General features: G+C 41.7%; 1 protein-coding gene across 6 annotated transcripts in view; it reads right to left on the bottom strand.

Moving 5' to 3' along the window:
- Positions 1 to 371: 371 nt before the first annotated feature.
- Positions 372 to 24172, bottom strand: part of SMOC1 (SPARC related modular calcium binding 1) — a 522950-nt gene continuing 499149 nt past the window's right edge. For 4 of the 6 annotated variants that reach the window (XM_029598790.1, XM_029598789.1, XM_029598785.1 and 1 more), the window contains 2 exons: positions 1685 to 1738; positions 372 to 1503 (listed from right to left, as the gene is read on the bottom strand). In XM_029598790.1, the coding sequence (XP_029454650.1) occupies positions 1487 to 1503; positions 1685 to 1738 (71 nt within the window). In that variant the 3' untranslated portion in view covers positions 372 to 1486. The remainder of the gene's footprint in view (positions 1504 to 1684; positions 1739 to 24172) is intronic. The other 2 variants (XM_029598788.1, XM_029598786.1) reach the window with 1 other exon arrangement.

The following is a 24172-nucleotide window of genomic DNA, read 5'->3' on the forward strand; positions in this document are numbered from 1 at the left end:
CCAATAGGTTAGATCAGTATTTCCCAACCCTCTCCTAGAGGCAGACCTATCCAGACAGGTTTTCAAGATAGCCACAATGAATACACATGAGATAGATCTGCATACATTGAACATCCAGTGTATGTAAACCTAATCCTATGCAGGAGAGGACTGGGAAACACTGGGTTAGACAAACATTTGTCTGGGATGATACAGGTACCAGTGATGCTGCCAGGAGGTAGGGAGATGGACTAGATAACTAGGGACCTTCATTTTCAGTTATTTTATTTTTCCTGGGCATTTTAACATTACAACAACAAAAAAAATCTGTAAAAAAATTACTGTTATAAGAAACAGGAGACACATTTGTGGTAAATTCATTTTTCCACTGATTTTTTTTTTTTTTTGCTATAAAACTGAGCCAGGAAAAAAAATTAAAAACTGAAATGAAGGTCCTTACAGATAAACTCTAGAGATACCTTCCAAATCTTTTTTTTTCTGTGATGCTGCGAGTGCTTTGTTGATTTAATAAATTCATTCTCTATTATTTTTTTGTATTTTTGCCTGTACTGTGTTTATTCTTCTTTTAGGCTTATTCACTTATTTGATTATTCACATAAATGAGAGATACTTGGTTTGTTTGGAGGACTATAACTCATTGATGCCTGGACAGCAAAATGCAATACTATTAATGATAGTATCCAAAGGATTAGCCAATGCATCCTTTTAAAGGTATCTGTTTAAGTGGTCACTCAAGAGATATCTCCTTGAGTGACTCAGTTGGGCATTTCATTTCTATTAATGTATTACAGAGATAATGCGGGAATGATCGCAAACCTTTTCTAGCCATGAATAATATTCCCCAAGTAAATGCGTCTGTACAGGGCATGTGTGTCTGTATGGAACACCGTATATACTGCCACCCAAAGACTGAATTGGCACTTATGTTTTGTTTCAAAGGGTTTTCTACATTTTCAATTACAAGAAAATGTGAACAGTCCAATCACAGCAGGCACTGTGTAAAAGAAAAATATAGAGAGTATAATTACTCAAAATGTTTGAAAAGGGCACTATCTCTAGACACTGTTTTTTGTAATCCTAATAAAATCCAAACAGGAAGGGGGAAATGGTACATGAATGCATGTGACTGTACACGAACTGTACAATTTACATATATATTTATATACAGTATATAGACAATCTCTTTCTTTCTCTTTTTGAGCTGCTTTAAACTCGAAACCAAACTTGTCAGTAGCTGCTTACAAAAAAAGTTTGCTTCCCTGCCCTTCCTATCCCTCCCCCTCACACACCAAGTATTACATAATGGCATTTTAAAAATAATAATAAAAAAGAACAAATGAAAGCATCATAAAAGTGCAAACGTTTTGGGTGCGTTGTCCTGGTCTATGATGGGTGGAGTCGCACAAAGCGCTCATGGGCTAATTGCAGGGGCCCCTCCTTCCATCTTTGTTGATTTTCACCTTTTTTGCCAAAAATTCTTCTTCTCTTAGACTAGACGTCCTACTGGGAGGCAAAGAGAGGGGCAAGGGAAACAATGAAGAACTATGAGATACTTGCTTGGACACCAGAAACTAACAGTCTCAAAGTTCCATGGGCAATATTTTTACGTTAACTCCAGACCCTGATTGCATAAACCCCTACTGAAGGGAAGACTAAGAAAACCATGTGAAAAGCAAATGCTTACGGAAAGGGTTTGTTCCATGTCTTTTGCTTGGTGGGTAACTGCCAGCATTGCCAGCTGCAAGAAAAAAAAAAAAGGTACAAAAGAATAAGTCTGTTGGTAACATAAACCATACCTCTTTGTCTATGGCTTTTCTCTCCATGTGTTTGTATTTCCTTTGAAGTACAAAAGCAGAAGTAATATGTCTGAAAACTTGTAACCACCCAAGCACGTGTGCTAAAGCATATCCACTTCGATGTCCAATTCAACAGGTGATGTGAATGAATGTTACCAGGGGTTTCCATAATCCCCACTCTCTGTCCGCTGGCTGTACCCTTAAACCTGGCTGTATGCACTGTTCTGATAACGAGTGAAAATTATGGGCCTGATTTTCAAAAACATTTACATGCTTATAAACAGGTTTTACACGTCAATACACTTTACCCTGTAAGTGGGATTTTGAAAACTGGTACATCATATGCCAGTGAATTGTCCATTAGGATTGACCCGAGTACGTGCACTTTACATAATTTTCAAAGTGGGCTTTTGAAAATTGCTATTATAGTACGATACATTTACGAGTGTAACTCCTTTGAAAATTCATCTGAATGTGAGGTATACCAAGAATCCAGACCTCCCTCTCTTTACTTTTAACAGTACTGAAAATGGAAAGCCTTTTAAATTATCAACCATTTCCAATATCTGAAGACAGTACAGCTTTTTGGGTACTAGGAATGCAGCTGTGTATTCTTGGATTTTGACTAGATCAAGTATGAGGGATCTGAGTCACCCAAAACTAGGAGTTAGAAAAAATAGTGGGTAAAGGTTATCCTACTATAGACCCCCCACTGGTATCTCTCTGAGGGAGTTTGGCCTAGAGATTAAGACTAAGCAGTATAAGTAGAGGAATGCACCCTTTTGCCATAGCACCCTCTCAGAGGTTGCTTTAATGGTTGATCCCTTACTGTGTATTAGCATATAATTTCTAGAGTCAGTATATGTCATTTTGCTTTGGAATTCGAAAAAGAAGGTCTGATTTTGGAATTCGAAAAAGAAGGTCTGACTTTTGTAGTTCCCCAATTATTATTCAATATCGCCTCAACCCCCTTTGCTGAGTAGTACAGGAAGAAAAAGACATCAGTTTGCTAGCCTGAACTCAGTGATTGGTGAAGTGGATTTCTGTAATTTTTATTTGTTTTGAGTATGTGTGATTTTTGTAAGGAGGAAGAGTTTTCATCTATCCTTCCTGCCTGAGAAAGAGGAGTGGGGAAGAAGGAATTTTCCGTTTGCAGTATTTTTGGATCCTTCAGACCGAAAAATCCCTGTGCCGTCTAAGAGAAATGTGAAGGAAAAGATTAGATACCAACTGGAATCCCATACCAGAGTTTCAGCCAGGTGAACAGGAAAGAAAGGGGGATCTTGCAGTGGGCCCCAGGTATTTGGAAAGAGAGATTCTCAAAGGATAGGAGAACCCCTTTTCAGTGTACCCCAAGTAGCCTACATTTGATCCATGGGAAGACAGGATCTTGAGAAAATATAAAGGAACCATTGGCACTCATCATTCTGGATTTTGATTCATTGCTGTAATTATGGATTTGACAAGGAACAAATGTGCATGGTCTCAATTTATTTCAATTGAACAAGCTGAATAGTCAACTTTTATTTTTGGAATATCACTTATTTGTAGAGCCTGTTTTGGCACAGACACACAGTTTGAGCTACCACCCATAGAAAAAGAGATTAACAACTGCGCCTTGCACTTTGGAAGTCTATTTTTCTTCCCCTTTTTGGAGCATCCATGCCAGGGTTTAGTGGGACCATGTATGGCCTAAGCTCTTACACTGTGTGCCCCTGCAGTCATAGATGCACCTAGAAGAGGGGCTACATTACATTTAAAATGTGACAGACACCTGATTTCTGTTACTATTAAGCTCTGGGCACATTTTCGGTTAGCTAGTGCAGGTTATGTTAGTGAATGAGGGAGGTTAACATTCAAATGCAGCCCCTCCCTTTGCGGGGTAAGAGGTTTCCTTAAGTAGCTCTCTCCAGAGAGACTAGAGGCAGTTCCTTAAGGTTTGCGAGCAGGTAGGAGGAAATTCGTTTTTCCTGTGTTGATTTCTTAGGCCCAGTCAGAAGAACTGGGCCCAGCCTGCCTGGGGATCCTGATCAGAGTCAGGAGGGGTTTCCTTTCACAATCCATTGACTAGCTGGTAAGGATTTTCCCTCTGGGCTGTTTTTTTGGGGGGATTTTACAATTTTCTTGGTAGGAGCCTTGTGAGATTCTGGGTACCTCCTGGGCTCAGGATACAGGGCACCCTGTGTCTGGGGCTGCCCAGATTAGAGAAGACCCTGCCTTTCCATGACCTTGACAAGGTGGTGACCTGCTGCAAGGAGGAACTCCGGTGTTAAGATTTGTTGAAAGGGAAAGGACTTGAGTTTAAGATCCAGGAGGAAGTTTTTTTTTTTCTGCTGCCCCTTCCTTCCAGCCTTAGAGCAGGACGAGCTGCCTGTTTCCAGGGGATCCCTCCCATCTGGGATCCAAGAGAAAGAGAAAAAAAAGAGATCAGAGAAACCAGAGATATAACCTGAAGATCTCCTAACCATAAGCAAGAGGTCAACAAAGATCACTGAGGACACCAATCTGGCGTTTTCACCCCCGGGGAGAGAGAGAGAGTATTTGACTCTGTGCAAAGGACAGTGTTAACATTTTTACAAGAGTAGGAAGGGGTTTTCCGCCCAGCTAAAGGAGGCCCTGCCCACCTGGGAGCTCCACTTGTCCCAGCCCAGCAGGGTGGACGTTTCCCAGGCCCTGGTTCAGAGATTCATGCACAGATCAAAGGGAAAAACTGTGGGGAAAAAGAGAGACCTTGTGGTGCAGAGGATTTTGTTATTGCTGCCATTCTACAAATGTATTGCCCATCAGTAAAGAATTTTATTTGGACACTAACACAGTAACTCCAGAATGCTATTTTTTTTTCTTTTTTTGTTAATTGCTGCATCCACATTGAAAAGGAGAGATACCACTCCTCAGGGGCAAAGAGTGAGATACATCCAAGCCACCCTTAGCACTCAAGGCCCTGAAATAGATCTCTCTCCACCCCCCCACCCACCCCCAAAATAGAAAAAGCTTCCAGGCCCTGGGAAAGAGAAATATTGAGATTGCTAGCGTGAGGTACTAGCCCTGAAGAGACAAATACTTTTATGGCGCAGTCTGCGTCCTGGGATGGGATTACAAAAAAAAAACAACTGAATCGCGGGTGCTATGTCACTTTACCCTCCATTGCCTCAGGTATAAACTAGATTGTAAGCCCTCTGGGGATAGGGAAATACCTACAGTACCTGAATGTAATCCACTCTGAAGTGCTGAAAAAAGTGCGAAAAGCGGAATATAAATCTAAATAAATATATATATTTTTTTTCTATTTTGTTAGGGCACTATGGATTTTTTCATGTGCTCCTCTCGCCTGCATGTCATGGGGCTTGCTGGTTTGGTCGTCTGTGCTGGGGGATCGTTCGACTGCGTTGTGGCCTATGATTGCTGGGACATGTCTACACAGAGCCTGGGCACTACATGGTGTGGCTGCACAACTGGAGGCTTGAAGCAGTCCGTCTGCTGTCCTGCCCTGCAATTTGGAGGCACACTTTGGTCACAAAGAGTCGAGGTGTAAGCCTAGATTTCCTTCCAGCCCTGTGAAGGTGGCTAAAGCGGTGCACTTCTTATCCAGCCCTGCAGTGATGAAGCCTGCTCCTCTCCAGATGTGCTGCATTTGGGTGAGGCTTGCAGACCCTGCCGAGCTGCAGTACTGAGATCATTGAATGTGAGAAGGTCTCCCTGCTGCTTTGTGCAGAGTTGCAACTGTGATGGTGGCCAATTCCTTTTTCCCCCGACTCCATTTGCTGTTTCTTAAGCAGTGGGGTAAGATGGCCCTGCATCGGGATGAATTGGTCCTATAAACCATTGTGCTGTTGTGCTTAATCTTCCCTTAAATGCTGTGGTGAGTACTGTGGCAAACACTGTTTTTCTCCTAAATTTGTTTTTTTGGGGGGAGCAATGTGATGTCATTTCAAGTTCTTCACTATTTTATAAAATACATGTATCTTTAGCAGGCAACATACACTCGTATGTATGCTTACATGTGAATACATGCAATGCACTTTAACTATGTACATTAATGCACTGAAAGCATGTAACGTATTTTCTGGTGTATAGATTGCACCCCTCTCTCAACAGCTCTTTTCATGAAAATTCAGTAGATAAGTCTCAACATTAGATAAGACGCGGGTGATCACGGCGATGGGCTGTGAGAGGATGAGGTGTAGTAAGTGAGTGCCAAGCGTTCTGGACATACGTGGGAGATGTCTTAGGGGAGCGCTGAACATTAGCGGGCTGCGTGGTGTGCAAGCGGTTGTTGATGAGGCCGTGCGGAGAAGCGAGCAGCATGGAGGCTCCGTCAGTAAGGAGAGAGAAAGATTCGCTGACACTGAAAGCACCGCATATTAGTAGCACTAGTGCATAATACGCAGTGACAGGAATGCCAGGAAAAAACTGTGTCTTATACACTGGAAAATACGGTACTTTTCCTACCCATCATGCAAGTCCCAATTTACATGCGGAAATGACATTAACCAGTTTTACCAAGTAGTCCACCAGTTCACCCAGTCCTTCTCCAGGTCATTGAGACCCTCCTGGTTCTTCAGCCTGAATTCCCCCCAGTTCACTCAGACCTTTCTCCCAGTCAGTACTACACAATACACGTTTAATATCACCTAATTATCAAATAATAATTATCAGGTGTAAAAATATGCAAATAAGTTGGCAAATGCAGGTGCGTGTCTGTTAATGTAGCAATTTACATGCATAAGTGTTGGCTCTGCTCGGGAATGCCCTAGACCACCTCTTTTTACATGCATACATGTGTGCACAAAAGTGAAAATACGTGCATAATTTTTTCATTTATAAAATATGGAGTACTCAAGTACAGGCTATGTACATACATATATGCACATTTTTACATGCATAAACATTTGAAAATTCACTTCTATGTGTGTGTGAGAGATTGTTTATGACATCAGAGCCAACATATCCAATCAGAGTTGGCTTTTGTTGAATAATCTATGATATTTTTTGGAAAATGTTCAGTATTAAATGTACAGGAGAACTCCCAAAAAGAAATTCCTAAAGAACTTTCAAGTAAAATATTTGCTTATAATCAATACCAGGTGCATATTCATTGATAAAGGGTACATATTATGGAATGAATTTTAATAGGGGTATCACATATAAAAATAAAATAACATGTATGTGAATATATGGTATTTTCTGAACATTTTAGGGTTATTTTCAAAAGGTTTTAAGTGCATTAAGGTGGGTGACTAAGGAATTAGATCGAGGAAGAGCGCTCAATGTCATCTACTTGGATTTTAGCAAAGCTTTTGATACGTTTCCATACAGGAGGCTGGTGAATAAAATGGAGTGAGTGCCAAGGTGGTGGCCTGGATTGCAAACTGGTTGATGGACAGAAGACAATGTGTGATGGTAAATGGAACTTACTCTGAAGAGAGAGCGGTGTTAAGTGGAGTGCCGCAAGGATTGGTGTTGGGACCGGTCCTGTTCAATATCTTTGTGATCGACATTGTGGATGGGATAGAAGGTAAGGTTTGTCTTTTTGCGGATGACACTAAGATCTGCAACAGAGTGGACATGTCAGAAGGAGTGGAGAGAAAGAGATGGGATTTAAGGAAGCTGGAAGAGTGGTCAAAGATATGGCAGCTGAGATTCAATGCCAAGAGGTGCAGAGTCATGCATATGGGCTGTGGAAATCCGAAAGAACAGTATTCGATGGGGTTGAAGGGCTGGTGTGCATGGAGCAGGAGAGAGACCTTGGGGTGATAGTGTCTAACAATCTGAAGTCGGCGAAACAATGTGACAAGGCGATAGCTAAAGCCAGAAGAATGCTGGGCTGCATAGAGAGAGGAATATCGAGCAAGAAAAGGGAAGTGATTATCCCTTGTACAGGTCCTTAGTGAGGCCTCACCTAGAGTACTATGCTCAGTTCTGGAGACCGTATCTCTGAAGGGACAGAGACAGGATGGAAGCGGTCCAGAGAAGGGCGACCAAAAAGGTGGAGGGTCTTCATCGAATGACTTACGAGGAGAGATTGAAGAATCTAAATATGTACACCCTGGAGGAAAGGAGGAGCAGAGGTGATATGGTACAGAATTTCAGATACTTGAAAGGTTTTAATGATCTAAAGACAATGACAAACCTTTTCCATTGAAAAAAAATCAGCAGAATCAGGGGTCACGATTTGAAACTCCAGGGAGGAAGACTCAGAACCAATGTCAGGAAGTATTTCTTCACAGAGAAGGTGGTGGATGCCTGGAATGCCCTTCCAGAGGAAGTGGTGAAGACCAAAACTGTGAAGGACTTCAAAGGGGCATGGGATAAATACTGTGGATCCATAAAGTCTAAAGGATGTGAATGAAGAGAAGAGGCATGGGGGTAGTTTGCGGGAATGAGGGCTACTACCTGGAGTTTAATACCTTATTCAATAAACATACTCATTGTCAATGTAACTACAGCATTGCTCTATGCTTCAAAGGCAAGAGGAAATGTGGAAAAAAAGGATTTGCATTCACAAAAAAACCAGGGAGTAGCTTGCTTGTTGCGGCGGTTACTACCCCAAACCAAATAAGTCTGATACTACACTTCAAAGCATACTTAGCATAGCTCTCTGCTTCAATGGCAGGGGGGAAAGACTGATACTTCATTTTCAGTGCATATCCAGCATAGCTTTCTGATTCAATGGCAGGGGGGAAAGAGGAAAAGAGGATTTATATTCAGGCAACAACCAACAAGGAATGAATTACATAGTCTGGGTAAACAAATAATTATGGGAGTAGCTTGCTTGTTACGGCAGTTACTACCCTGAATCAATTAAGCGTGATACTTCACTGGGAATACATATCCGGAGAACACACTGCTTCAACGGCAGGGGGAATAAAGAAAAGAGGAATTATATTCAGATAACAACTAACAAGGACTACATGGCACAGGCTGGGTAAACAAATAAGCGTGGGAGTAACTTGTTTATTACAGCAGTTGCTACCCCTGATCAATTGAGCTGGATGCTTCGCTTGGATGCAGCTCCAGCGCTGCTCTCTACATCGATGGCGGGGGTGGAGGGAAATTGGAACTAAGAGGTTGCTGATGAAGGCCAAGAGTAACAGATAAGTGAGAGAAAAAAAAAAAAGAAAAAAAAAGTGTGAAAGCTTGCTGGGCAGACTGGATGGGCCGTTTGGTCTTCTTCTGCCGATATTTCTATGTTTCATATATTGTAGAAATTTTCAAAAGCCCATTTACACACTTAAAGGTGAATTTTCAAAAGATGTGCATGTAAAAATAGCATGCGTAAAATACCATATACACGAGTATATGCTATTTTAAAAACTGAAACATATGCAAATAAATCAGGGTCCACGAGTAAATTTGTGCATGTAAAAAAGGGGTGGCCAGAGGTGTTTAAGAAGGGGCCAACATTTATGCGACTAAGTTGCTATTTTATAATCTGCCAAAGTGATGCACCTAAGTCTTGTACTTGCATATATTTACACCTAGTTATCTGGCATAAGTGCTCATACACATCTTAAAATGGAAAAAATGACTAGGTAGGGGTATGGATGAAATGTGGGGACTTTAGGCTGAAGAGCCAGGAGGGTCTTTACAAGCTGCAGATGGACTGAGAGAACAGGTAGACTAACTGGTAAAAGTGGTTATTTTATTGCTGCACGTTTGATAGAAAATCCCCTGACTTATGCATGTAAAAACCGACTTATGGGGGATAAATATAGCTAAATAATGAGAGTAAAATTTATTCATGTGTTGTTACAATTCCAGCTGCTATGCAGCCTCATCGTACCCTATGACGCCTGCCCCCCAGCACAGGTCTCCTCTGAGCTCCAATCCATGCTATCCACATCAGATCCTTACAGCTCATCCAACCTAGCCTGTGATGCAGCCTCCTAACCACCAGGAGTCCTTAGCGAACCATGTCTGTAGTCTTGTCAAGCTCCTCCTCCTTGCCTGCACCACATCCAAGCCACAGCTCTACATAATCCAGTCTTGCCAAACCCTCCTCACTTTCCCATCGAGTTGCCCTTGGCTTCTTGCCCTAGCCATTATTGCCTTGCCCTAGCCATTAAGCCTACCCTTGTGTCTTGGCTTGTGGCCTAAAGGCCTTCTTGCTCCTTGCCTTGCCACCTCCGGGCCTTCTTACTCCTTGCCTTATGGTGTAGGCCTTCTTATTCCTTTCCCTGCCTTGCGGCCTGTATCGCTGCCTTCGGGCTTTTATGTTCCTTGTTCCGTGTTGTCTTTGTCTTGCCCTGTCCTGTCTTGTCTTTGACCAGTCTTTGCCTGCATTCAAGATCCAGTTCCAGTCCTTGCCTGTATTCAAGCCCAGTTTCAGTCCTTACCTGCACTCTGTTCCAGTATCACCTCCTGCCCTTGTCAGCACTCACCAAGATGTATCAGTGGCACAGCCATACCTACTGGTCCCCAGATATCAAGGCTCAACCTGAACTAGAAACAGCATCTGCTTAATGCGCTGAAAAGAAAATGATTTGCAGAGATATGTAGTGTAGATTGAGCCGCGATATTAATAGAAAAATATTGGCCAGTGGTGTGGGTACTATCTACACTACATTTCTCTGCAAATCATTTTCTTTTCAGCGCATTAAGCAGATGCTGTTTCTAGTTCAATGGACTGACCTAACATAATTTTCAAGTAAGTTTGATCTTCAAGTCCAGTGCCATTGTAGTATATTAGCCGGCAGGCATTGTTTAAGAACTCCTGTTTGTTCGCTTTCCACGCAGAATCGCACAGACGACTTGCTATTACCTGGAGTTCCCTGAAGAAGGAGTAATACACTCCGAAACACTGTGGTGTCGGAGGATATACTTCAGGATTGTTTCACACCAGTTGTTGTCATGTGGATTCAGATAAGTGCAAGCATTAGTTAGTTTGCACTCAAGATTTAGCCCTGAACGGTGCATATTAAGTGTTGTAGCAACCTATGATTAGATAAGCCCAGTGCTATACGGGCTTCATAACATAAGCCATAACATAAGCCAACAAGCATTCTGTGGCCATTTATGACGGTTGCCTTTCACACCTCTATAAGAGTTCTTTATATAGCTGAATCTGTATATTGTGATTTGTTTCCATTTTTCAGCTTTTTTGGGTTATTATTACAGTACATACTTGCAGAGTGGCATGTACATTTTACCAGGATAAAAAAGGAGCAGTCTAGGGATGTTCTGGGATGGGGTTCAGAAGTATGCATGCGAGTTGCTATTTTGTAAGAGGTATACGCAAATACATTATCAAACTTGTCCAAACATTTGTACAGCTGCTAAAATGATTCACACAATTGAAACTGGACTTGTCTTTAGATTGCAGTTTTTGGGTAGGAGGTCTAGGTGATCTGGTGGTGGTCCACGATGAAGTGCTAGAGGGCGTAGGGGAACTGATAATGATATTGGAAAACTGGTGAGTCCAAGTACATACACAAGTATTTTCAGAGAGGTACATGTACATACTTTATAAAATACCTGTCTCCACGTTTAAATCTGGGTTATTAGGTGGCTATATTTTAGATTTTTAATGTGCTTTTGAAAATTGCTATGATATATGCTACTTTTATGTGCGTAAACTTTCTTATGTTTCTTATGTAATCCTTTGAAAATTCACTTCTGTGGATTCAGACAGGTTTTATAATACTGAATTTAATGGCAATCTTTACTTAAGAATAGTTAATTTGGCTTTAAATTAATTATGTTTAAATTATTTTATCGCATTTTAATACATAACATCTTGGTGATGGTAAGCTCTTATCCATCTCCAAGTGAACACAAAATGACCCAACCCCCCCCATCTGTTCCCCCCCCCCCCCCATCCAAGTCCTTCTCCCATGCCCTCCTCCCATTAGATTCTTCCTTCACAGATTAGGAAGTAGGCTCTATAACAACATAAAATAACAAGCAACATCTTCTATCTACTCATTAGACAGATTATTCAAAATCATACTGCAGGCTATGTGTGATAGTGATTGCAGGTACATATTCCAGATTTGTAAAAAGATAGGCTTTGTTTTCAATAAATTATATTTCACAATACACTTTTACATATTACACAAATGACAGGAAGCATTCTTTAATTGGGTAATCATAGGAGATTCAAATACTATTCATTTCTGCAAGATGGCCATTTTTGCCAATAGGAGTATCTTCCTAAACCATAAACAAATATATTTGCTACGTATTCCTTAAATCATCAAAAACTATTATGTTCCCATCAAATGGTATGTGTGTCCCGGTAACAGAGAAAATAAATCCCAAAACCTTACACCAAAAAGTTTGAATTTTAGTGCAGCACCAGAAATGGTGTCCAAGGGTGCCTATCACCACTACACATTTTTTACATAAATCTGAGAGATAGTTGGCAGAGCATACACTTGTTTCTATGGATGGGTTTCTCGCAGATCCATATTGCTTGTGAGATGCTGAATTCTTTTAAAACATTGAGTATAATAAATGGAAGTGAGATTAATAGCCAATTCCTCTTTCCAATGAGATCTCTGAAAAATATATTCTACCTGCTTATGCATTGATTTACAAAAATCTGTAAAATCTCGAAATGTGGCGGGAGAGATTTTTCAGATCAGAAAGATCTAAAATAAGTTGCCTACTATCTTGCCTGAATTCTTGTACGTCTAAACATGGGCATAATGTCTGACCTGCAAGTGTGCAAAGAAATGGTGGTGTTCTAAATTAAAATTCTCTTGCAACTCCTGAAAAGAGGATCGTTCTAGATTATCGCCAAAAAGATGCCACACTGTCTGTAGGCCTTGTTGCGCCCATTTCGAGAAGACAGCTGACCATATTCCTGATAAAACCCCTTGTTATCTGCAATAGAGAGGAAGTGAGAAACCCTATAGTTCAATTTCAATTGAATATATACCCATCACCAAGCCCTAATAGGGGACATAATCAAATCACTAAATTGGACCTGACCAGGTAGTTGGGAGGTAATGTAGTGTAAGAGAAAACTCATATCTAAAGGGAAAACCAATTCTTGTTCCAATGCCTGAAGTGTATAAAAAGTAGAGTTCATTATCCAATCCCCTATGAGGTTAACTTTAAAAGGAATGCGCACGCGCGCATATATGCATTTATGTGCACGTGAGCACACATGAGCTGGAACTTAATATTGTGCGCACTGTTGTGCACGTACTATTTAAGATATGTCTACCATGGGCAAGTATACTCTTAATTTTATGCGCTTACTCGAACAAACCTACATCATGTATCTTCCAAAGGACTTTGGCAGCTTTCACGCGTGTACATAAGCAGATTTTAAAACAACAAATTTGTCCATTTGCCAAGTCACTATTGAGGTCTTCCAGACTCCTCTTGTTCTTCATCCTGCAAGCCCCCTAGATGACCTGATCCCCCTCACTCTATCCTAAAAGCCCTAAAACTTAAGATCTACAGACTTCATCAGGAACAGTAAAATTTACATGATTAAGAAGACGATACATGCCACGGTCAGCCGTTTTAAAATACAGACTTATATGCATAAGTCTAGGCTCTGACCCGGAACGCCCATGTCCCACCCATGCCCTATCCCTTTCCACCCTCTTATTTTTTATGCGTACTTTGCGGCTTTTTAAAATTTGGGTTACTCGTGCCTGACCCACAAATGCGCATATGTGGGCATTTTTGCGCAAGTAACCTTTTGAACATTCACCTGTATATATTTAAGTAAACATGCTATATTATACCACCTCAAGTTTGTGAGGCCTATCCCACCTTCTTCCCATTTTCTCATCAAAGTAGCCAGCGCTATACATGGTTTTCTATGTCACCACAGGAAAAGGTAAACTAAAGATTCAATCCCTCTTATATTTTTATTGATGAGAAAAATTGGAGCATCTGGCACATATAAAGCCATTTAGGCAGGACTGTCATCTGAAAAAGGCTAACACAGCCCACCAGGGATAATGGAAAGTCCCTCCAATTCAAAAGAAGGCATTTGGTTTCATCATATAGGTACTTGTAATTGATTTCATGTAATTTTGCAATGTCTTTACTAATTCTAATGCCCAAATATTTAATAAAGTCCACTGCCCACTTCATTGGAAAATCTGGGCCACAGAGTTGTACCACATTCTTCTGTGATGGCATGGCCTCGGATTTGTTTAAATTTAGTAAAATACCCGGTAATGCCCCATAGCTGTCTAGCAAATGATTAAAGGAGTCAGCAGAGTTTGTTATATGAGTCAAAATGTCATCTACAAAAGGATCAATTTTGAATGAACACTGACCCCATGACCCTATCGGTATTCCCTGTGCATTGGAATTTTCAAGTATCCGTTTTAAAAATGACTCTAATGACAGCAAAAAAAATGGGCAAGGGACAGCAGGCATCCTTGCCATGTTCCTCAGCATATTTTGAAGAGCTTAGAAAGCATATTGTTCACCACCACAGAGGCCAGTGGCCTGCAATATAAAGCTTGTACTTCTTGAAAGAAATATCCGGTTATGCCAAATGTTCACAGAGTTTCTGTCATAAAGAACCAGTCTACTTTGTCAAAAGGTTTTCTGCATCGAAACTCAAAAGCAATGAATGAATCTTATTGCCTATACTAGATTCCATAGATGCCAAAAGCCTGCAAACATTCATCGCCAAGTGTCTGCCTTTAACAAATCCTTCCTGTACCTCCCTGACCAATTGCGGTAGATAGTGCACTAATTGTCCACCATAATTTAAGCTATAAGGGCCAGATTTTAGTATCTACGCCCGATTTTATAACATGTGCGTGCAGCCGCGCATGTTATATAATTCAGGGTCGGCGCGCGCGCAAGGGGGTGCACACTTGTGCACTTACGCGCGCCGAGCCCTAGGGGAGCCCCGATGGTTTTCCCTGTTCCCTCCACCCCCCCCCCCACTTTCCCCTCCCTTCCCCTACCTAACCCGCCCCCCAGCCCTACCTAACCCCCCATACCTTTATTTTGGAAGTTGCACCTGCCTCCGGGCAGGCGTAGGTTGAGCGCGTCGGCCGAGTGCCACGCGTGATCCCACAGCACAGCCACTGTGCTGGAGGCCTCGGTCCTGCCTCTGCCCCGGCCCGCCCCCTCCCTTTTCATAAAGCCCCGGGACATACGCATGTCCTGAGGCTTGTGTGCGTTACCGGGCCTATGCAAAATAGGCTCGGTGCACGTAGAACCTTTAAAATCTGCCCCTTAGTTTAAGGTTGAAGTTTAGCAGAGAAATAGGTCTATAAGACTCTGGGTACTCTGGTCTTTTCCTTAGTTTTAACAGTACTATAATATGAGTTTTATTAGAAAAGAAGGAGGGAGGTTCAATTGTCATAAGTTCTTCTGCTATATTAGCCAAAGGAAGAAGAAGTCGCCTTATCAGTATTTTATAAAATTCAGCAGGGAAACTATCTGAACGCTCGCATGTTGTATGCCCATCTGAATTTCTGATATTGGACAGGGAGATTTAATGTAAGGACTTGATATTCTGTCAGCTTGGGCAACCCCATGGATGCCAAATATTCTCGAACCGTTGTAGGGTCTGATGGCTGAGCTGAATATAACTGTTGATAATAATTAGTAAAGATAGCGCATAGCTCTTGATTGATATGCTGTAATCTCATGGCCATAATAAATCAATGTCTACTCCATCAACTCGTTAAATTTGCAAGCATCTTTCCTTCTTTATTAGTATCATAGAAATATTTATATCTATAATAAATCATGCCCTTTTTTGCTCTTTGGTGGAGTAATATATTGAGAGCATTTTGTACCTCCAAGAATTTGGTTTTATTCACAGCTCAAGGGGTTTGTTCTTGAGCTTTCTTTGCATTTTGTAATTTATGTTCTAAATTGTGGGCATCACGATTAATAGCCTTTTTACTGACAATTGTACAAGAGATTATCTCACCTCTTAAGCTGCCTATGCAGTCTCCGAGAAGAGAAATGGTTGTCCCCATTGGTCTCAAGATAATCATCCCAGGGCTTGGCTAGAAATTCCCTAAAACCTAAGATGTAGATTTTTACAAGTGTTGCTCACGTAAAAATGGCCACATATGAATGTATGTGGGCTGCGCGCGAACAACATGAAACCGCGAAGTACATGCATACATACCCTTGCGCGTGTCAAGAACAAGAGGGAGGAAAAGGGGCAGGGCATTGACGTTCTGGATTTAGGGCCAAGATTAATGCACATAACTCAAAATCTAAGAAAAACTTTACTGCTGGTCCTGATGAGGAACAAGTCTGGAGATCTCCAGTTTTAGGGCTTTCAGCACACTGTGAAGGTTCGGGATCATGGGGGGCTTACAGGATGAAGAACCACAGAGTCTTGAAGACCTCAATATCAACTGGGCAAACAGGTTTTTCCCTCACATGAGCATGTTTTAAAATCCACCTGCATACACGCGGAAAAGCCTCTAAAGCCCTAGTGGAAATACATGCGGGACATTTACTCAAGCCGCCTCTTAAGATTATGCATGGCAGGGAGATTTTAAATACGCGTGTACCTGCTCGCATGACATAAAATTGTAGTGTATCTCCACTCATGCTTTCCTTTTAAAATTAGCCAGAAAATCTTTAGAAAGGTATATGGGGAATCACCAAGTCTTATGAGAATCAAGGGGTCAGAAATCTTCCATCTCTACCCACACTATGGAATGATCTGAGTTGGCAGCTGTAGCTATTTCTGTTCTACTCACTTGGGAAAAAGCTATACTACTAAACAAAAAGTAACCTAAATGGGAACATGTATTGTGTGCCCTTGAGACATGTATGTATTCTCGTTCCATTGGGTGTAGTATCCTCCAAACATCTACTAAGTCTAAATTTTTGCACAAATATGACACTCCCAGTAATTTCTGTTGAGCTTGCCCAGTCAAAGGGGAAGTTCTATCCAGAGTAGAGTCATGCAGGCAGTTAAAATTTCCTCCGATTAGCAACGTTGTTTGATTATAGTCTGCCAGGAGGCGAAAAATCTTGGAAAAGAAAACATGATCATAAATATTTGGAGCATATATAAGTTGAATAACACTATTGTATGTCTTTAAAGCTGACTCAGGGTCCTCCATGACTTTATTCACCTGAAAAGGAACTCATTTGCCCACCAATATAAGCACTCTCATTTTTCAAGATCCCGACTGAGCTAATGAGTAAATGGCTCCCACCCATTGTCTTTTAAGATTTGGTGTTTTTCTTTCATTAAATGGGTTTCTTGTAACATAGCAATATCAACTTCTGGTCTCTGTAGATCCCAGAGAACATTGTACCTTTTAACTACTCATACTATGCCCGATACATTCAAAGTAATGTAATGTAGTGGTGATTTATTCATCTATCCATATTCAAAGTTAGTCATGTTAAATATGACCAATTTCCCCACATAATCACAGTCTAGACCCCCAGCCCCAGTCAAGGCCCAAATAGAGATGAATCTACTAAAATAATATGTTCTATGAACCTTGGTAATGTAACCTTTGAAGGATGAATTCTAAACACCCAAATACCAAACAACCCCCTTGTATAGCTCCTCTCCACCCCATCCACCTTTTCCCCACCCCACCCTACTCCCACTTACAACAGAATGAACTTCCCCTCTTCTAAGAGTGTTGGGGGGTCATTTAAAGCAAGTAGAGGACCCACTCCCAAAGCACAAACATCAACCCAATCCCTCCATTGATGCAATCTAATGTTTCATCCACCCGAACTATATATAAAACACAGATTGGTGTCCAAAATCCCTCAGTAAAAAGAAGGAAAGCTTAGTCAGTTCTGCTCAGGAATGTGATGAATGAGCAATTTTTTCATCCAATCCGTCTCTCTCTGATCAAACTAAAGACCAAAGAGAGACCGACTAGCTGAGAGCTCAACATCTGTTTCTGTGGAAAACTAGGCAGCAGATAAACTCCTGATAAAAATCACAGGTATTGCCCAAAACCTAGGGGATCTCCTCTCCTCATAAGAAATACCATCTTCCAACACCAGACTGCAGGTTCACATTGCAATCAGCAGATATCTAGGCTTGACCCGAGACATTGTGTATGAACGTTGAATTATAAACAAAGATGGATGCAAGGCACTACGAAGTGTTAACCTCAACTGATGTAATCTGGCAAATAGAGTCAAGTTGCACCGGTCTCAGTGGATGGCAAAGTGCTCAGAAATTATTGAAGGCTGATTGCATAGAAAACCTTCAATTTTGCTAGATATTACAGGTGGATAAGTGCAAGTTGATGCATATAGGGAAAAATAGCCCATGCTATAGTTACACGATGTTAGGATCCATATTAGGATCTACCACCCAGGAAAGAGATCTAGCTGTCATAGTGGATAATACATTGAAATCGTTGACTCAGTGTGCTTCAGCAGCCAAAAAAGCAAACAGAATGTTAGGAATTATTAGGAAGGGCATGGTGAATGAAACGGAAAATGTCATAATGCCTCTGTATTGCTCCATAGTGAGACCGCACCTTGAATACTGTGTATAATTCTGGTCGCCGCATCTCAAAAAAAGATATAGTTGTGATGGAGAAGGTACAGAGAAGGGTGACCAAAATGATAAAGGGGATGGAACTGCTCCCCTATGAGGAAAGGCTAAAGAGGTTAGGACTGTTCAGCCTGGAGAAGAGATGGCTGAGGGGGCATATGATAGAGGTGTTTAAAATCATGAGAGGTCTAGAATGAGTAAATGTGTATCAGTTATTTACTCTTTCATATAATAGAAGGACTAGGGGGCACTCCATGAAGTTAGCATGTAGCACATTTGAAACAAATCGGAGAAAGTTCGTTTTCACTCAACGCACAATTAAACTCTGGAATTTGTTGCCAGGGGATGTGGTTAGTGCAGTTAGTGTAGCTGGGTTCAAAAAAGGTTTGGATAAGTTCTTGGAGGAGAAGTCCATTACCTGCTATTAATCAAGTTGACTTAGAAAATAGCCACTGCTATTATTAGCACCAGTACCATGGGATATACTTAGTTTGTGAGTACTTGTAGCCTGGATTGGCCACTGTTGGAAACAGGATGCTGGGCTTGATGGACCCTTGGTCTGACCCAGTATGGCATGTTCTTATGTAGGTAAAAACGCAGATTTATAGCAGCAGTACTGGCACAGATTGGAGAAAAGGCCTCGCATTTAGCCGATATGGCAACTGAGTAATCTGGGAATATCAAAATCTGGGTGTATTTGTAGCAGAGAAGCTTATTTATATGCTAGGCTTGCAAGATCTCAATTTTAAGTTCTGAGTTCCAGGCGTGGTTTATTTCTAATAATATTTTCGGTCCCCAGCCTATGGATACATTTGATTTTAAGCACATCATGGTGGTCACTGATAGACAAAGCACATGGAAGCCAGGATTCCGAAACTTGTGTAAGATCATTATCAGGTATTGATTCCTGGAGACCTATGAATTGGGAGATTTCCCCACATGGACCAATTTTTTAGGTCCTTGATTTTGTTCTCGAATCCACTGAGTATTTTCAAGGCCTCCACCTCTGCTTCCAAACCACATGTGCAATCATCCAGATCCGAGATCCTGTTCTCCATCTCCTGAATGTGTTTTGCTGAATCAGCAAACATTGCGGAGATCTCATCAACTTTATTAAAGATCATCTCACATTTGTCTTCCAGGGCAATCACAACTGCCTTTCCCATGTCCTGTACTCCCTGGTCTGAGGATTCTGAGATAGGAGACGAAGGCACCGCATCTGCCATTTTACCCACCCCGGTTTTGGGCTTCTCCTTCTCTTTGCATTGGAGTTTAGATGCCATATCACTCTTCCAATCACTGGCCGTTTGTCCCTTTCTCTCAAGTTTCACTATGCACTTTTAAACTGAGAGACCGATGCCAGCAGAGTGCAAAAAATTGTTAAAATAGTTATTTTGGGAGTGGAGTCCTAGAGCCTAAGGAAATTGCATCCTCTCGTTCACACTATATCTCGTGACCTTCTTTCTAATTAATTAAACAAGAATTTAGATTACCTATTCAGTTACATAAACAACTCAAATATTTCTATGATTTTTAGAAATGCTGAAACTTTATATTTTGGGGTTTTTTTTTTACCTGTTTCCTTATTCAGAGTTCCATTTTAGAATGCATTTCAAATAACAAAAGGAACAAAATATTTTTATTGCTTCATATCTTGCAGGTAACAAAAAATATTTCCCTGAACAAAGAGTACCAATTCAGAAGTAGTACATATATTTTTTAAAAATCTCCAATCCCTTCTGCATTTATAATGATAATTATGTGAAGAAGGGCTATCAGAAAAAAAAAGCAAATATATTTTGACAGCAAAATTTTGCAGGCTTGCAATATTATTGCTGTGGAATGGAACATTTGCTTCTACCACTGACAGTTCCTGAATTCAGCTAAAGAGGGCACTCAGAGTACAGCATGAGATCAGAAATCTGAGCCACATGCAGAGGGTGAGATGAAACATTGAAAGCAACAGTATTAACTAAAATCTTTAAAATATCCACATGCCTGCTTTTACCTCTCTAGCTTCCTCTTTTGTTCCTATTTCTAGCCAACCTCCCATTTTGACCAAAGATATTTTATTTCCTATAGTTTTGCATTATTTTGGAGGAGTGTGGGGGGCAAGCTGTGTACTTTTTATTTTGACCACAAATCCTGTTCATGTTATATACATAAGTGAGTGTGATGTCTACAAGGTATTCTGATTAGACTCAACATCCGACCACCACAATTTATTTAGATTTATAATCCTTGGAATGATTGCCTAGGAGGAACTTTCAGAAACTTTAAACCTATTGCCTCAAAAATAAAATACAAATCTGAATGAGAAAAGGGGATTTCAATGCTATTTTATTTTATGTTCTTTGGATTCTGGGGGGTTGACGGGGTGCGGACTGTTGGGTTAAGTGGGGGACTGAGAAGATGTTATGTTGGGTTACTTTATTTTATACAATATTGTATTTTATTGAATTTATAGTCTTATGTCAGCCACTTTGATGCTATGACAGACGGGATACTAAATGGAATAAATACATTATTTTGTTTTTATTAGTTTCCAATTGAATTATCACATTTTTTTTCAAGTCTTACTATTTTAATGACTGTGCTCACTAATACTCTGTGTACATTGTCAGTACATGGCTGGTATCTCACAGAAAAAAGGTTCATAAAGAGCCAGAGCAATGAGAAAAAGGGATTTTATTTAACGTACTGTTACACAAAACTATAGAAGAGAACTGCTTAGGGCCACATTTAATTTTGGCAAAAGTATGGTAAAAATATGCAAAACGTCTACATGCCAGCTTCCTTGTCCAGTTTTGAAATTTCCCAAGGTTTTAATTTCTTGAAATTGCAGGAAAGGAAAAAAAAATACAAAAAAAATTTATGCCAGCAAAAACTTTACAAAATGCACCATGGGACTTTTAGTCCAAAATGCTACTTATTTAGGGACTGGCTAGAAGTTTTTGCTGGTTTGATTTTTTTCTTCTGTGGAATTTTTTCACCAGATTAACATGCAGGAAATTGAACCCTAGGTAAAAAGCTGCAGCACTTCAAAACCGCACAAGCAAACTGACATGCAGGCTTTTATTTGGCCCCGCATTAGCCTGAAATCTAAGGGGTAGATGTTAAAAGGGATACATGGATTTTATATCATGCACCCGCTGGCGCGCGCATGTTATAAAATCCGTGGGCTGGGCGCACATGCACACCGGATTTTATAATCAGCATGCGCATGTGTAGGCGGCGGGTGCAGGGGGAGATTTTACTAAAGTACGTGCAGCAACGTAATCAGTCCTTCCCCAGGTCCCTTCCAGGCCACTCCAATTAAGGAGTGGCCTGGGTGGGAACTTTCCTACCCCCTTACCTAGATTCCCTCCCTCTTCCCCTCTCCTCCCCACCCCCTAAACCCATCCCAGCAACTTACAGGATTGATGTTTTACTACATAATGCTCCCCTGGAGCAGAAGCAGTTTGTGCGTGCCAGAGGTCGGCTGGTGCGCTTCCCCGAGACGGCAGGTAATGGCCCCTGTCCCAGCCGGCCTCTGTCCCGCCTTGCCCTTCCCTGCCCACACCTCGTACACCGGATCCCCTCCCCCTTTTTCATGGTCCGGCAATTGTGTGCGTATTAGCACTCACGTGCATGTCCGGGCCCTTTTGAAAATGCGCACGGCGCATACAGGGCCCGGCCACATGCTTAAGTGCCGATATTTGCGCGTGTGGCCCTTTTAAAATCAACCCTTAGATTTGGCCTTAGGACAGGAATTCTCACAGGAAGCTGGAGATAAGCGGGTCACATTTTTGTGATCCATAATCACAAAATCACTCTCCTCTTGGCAACCAAATCATAGATTGCTTTCTGATTGATAATCAATTTCAAAATTTTATTGATCATCAACTACATCAAAAAAGGACATACCACAAGGAAAGAGAGTTAAGCAGGAGCAAAACTTTATGTTTTTTTAATGTTTCTCAGTCTGTAAGAATCTATGCAGATAGTGATACTTTTTACTAAACCTAAAGTACAAGAGTTTCTGAAACCATACAGATGTCTGAAGATGGGACCTCTGTGGTCTAGACAGCTCACATACTATTAGAAATGCACAGAAAAAAATAACATTTGTTATTCATTTCATTTTTTGTTTTAGCATGTAAACAATGGGGGTAATTTTCAAAAGGATTTATACGCTTAAAACAGGGTTTAGGTGCCTAAAGGCATTTTATGTGCATAAGTGGACTTTTGAAAAAATGCCACAATATATGCTGTTGAATTGTCAATAGATTTTATGCATATAAGTGCACTTTTAAGTGCATAAGTAGACTTTTGAAAACAAAACCAAAATATTTTTTCTGTTGTTTCACTTTGGAAATGACAAAAAACAAAATATAAAATGCGACAGATGTTTTCACGTCATTGCAAAATGAAAACACATTCCTATGTACTACATAATCATTTTTGTCAGTCTAAGGCAATACATTTCACCTAGAAGATCTCCAATTTTTTCCAGGAACAATATGGCTTCTAGATCTTTTCAGTGTAAACGTAACATTGCCTAATGCAATGAGGGCAGTACATGAAAATCTATTTCATGCATATTCATTGTGCAAATCCTGAAAACCTGGCTTGTTTGTGGTTCTCGAAGACCAGAGCTGGCCATCCCTACTGTACTACTTAATCCCAGGGTGTATGTAGGTTTGAAGTGTGAGTCTGCCAGTCAAAGGAAAAGATGATGGAAGAATTGTTGTTTAAGGATATCAGTCAATGATCACAGAAAGAAAAGGGAAGAATTGGTATTTTCCTTATCCTGCATGAGAAAATATGGCTCTTGACTCTGGACCAGGTCCACTACACTGTGGGGTAGATCTTAAAAGCCCTGCGCGCCGGTGCGCCTAATTTACATAGACCGCCGGCGCGCGCAAAGCACCGGGATGCGCGTTAAGCCCTGAGGCTTCGTAAAAGGGGCAGGAGGGGGCGTGTCCGGGGGGCATGTCGACCGGCCAGGGGTGTATCCGGGGCGTGTCCAGGGTGGGTCCGGGGGCGGGCCGGGAGGGCGGTCCCGAGTCCCCCGGCACTGCGGCCTGTGCTGGGGGATGCCGAGGCGGCGTGCACAAGTTATGCCTGCCTCAAGCAGGCGTAACTTGTACAGAAAAGGTAGGGAGGCGGGATTTAGGTAGGGCTGGGGGATGGGTTAGATAGGGGAAGGTGGGGGGATGCGGAAGGAAAGTTCCCTCCGAGGCCGCTCCGAACGGAGGCAGGCTGCGCGGCTCGGCACGCGCAGGCTGCCGATTTTGCGCAGCCTTGCACGCGCCAATCCCGGATTTTATAAGATACGCGTGGCTACGCACGTATCTTATAAAATCCGACGTACTTTTGTTTGTGCCGGTTGCACGTACTTTTTAAAGATCTACCTCTATCTGTTTGACCATTGTTATTGTTGCGCAGGAGGTGAACCCTTAGGCCGAGGTGGGATTGACGCTACCCGTAGGAGGGATCCTACAGGTCCCCACCATTGGCAGGCGGAGTGGGCTGGCTGATGGAGGCCGGCTGGAGTTTCGCCAATACCAGCCCTCGTTCCCCGCGGGTTGAGCCTTTGGGTACCGGGGCCGGCTGGAGTTAGGTGGGCCTCCATGTGCAGTCGTCAAATAGAAGATGGAAGTGTCAGCCCAGAGGTAGCAACAGCGAAACTGAAGAGTCTGTACTGGATGAGGTGGAGTCCCAGAGACCCAGGCGCCAATAGGGAACCAAAGTCTAACAGGGGGCGCCCAGGCAAGAACAGGCCGAAGCCTGAAAGGCCACATCCAGGACAAAGACATCGTAGAACAAGCTGAAGTCAGGGCAGGTGACTATCAAGGTGTAGTGGCAAGGCAAGGCTGAGGTCAAGTCCAGGAGAGAAGCAATAGCATGGTCAGGCGAAGCAGAGGTCTGGACTAGGAGATGATCA

This window comes from Rhinatrema bivittatum, chromosome 4, assembly GCF_901001135.1.
Source record: "Rhinatrema bivittatum chromosome 4, aRhiBiv1.1, whole genome shotgun sequence".
NCBI classification, from domain to species: Eukaryota; Metazoa; Chordata; class Amphibia; order Gymnophiona; family Rhinatrematidae; genus Rhinatrema; species Rhinatrema bivittatum.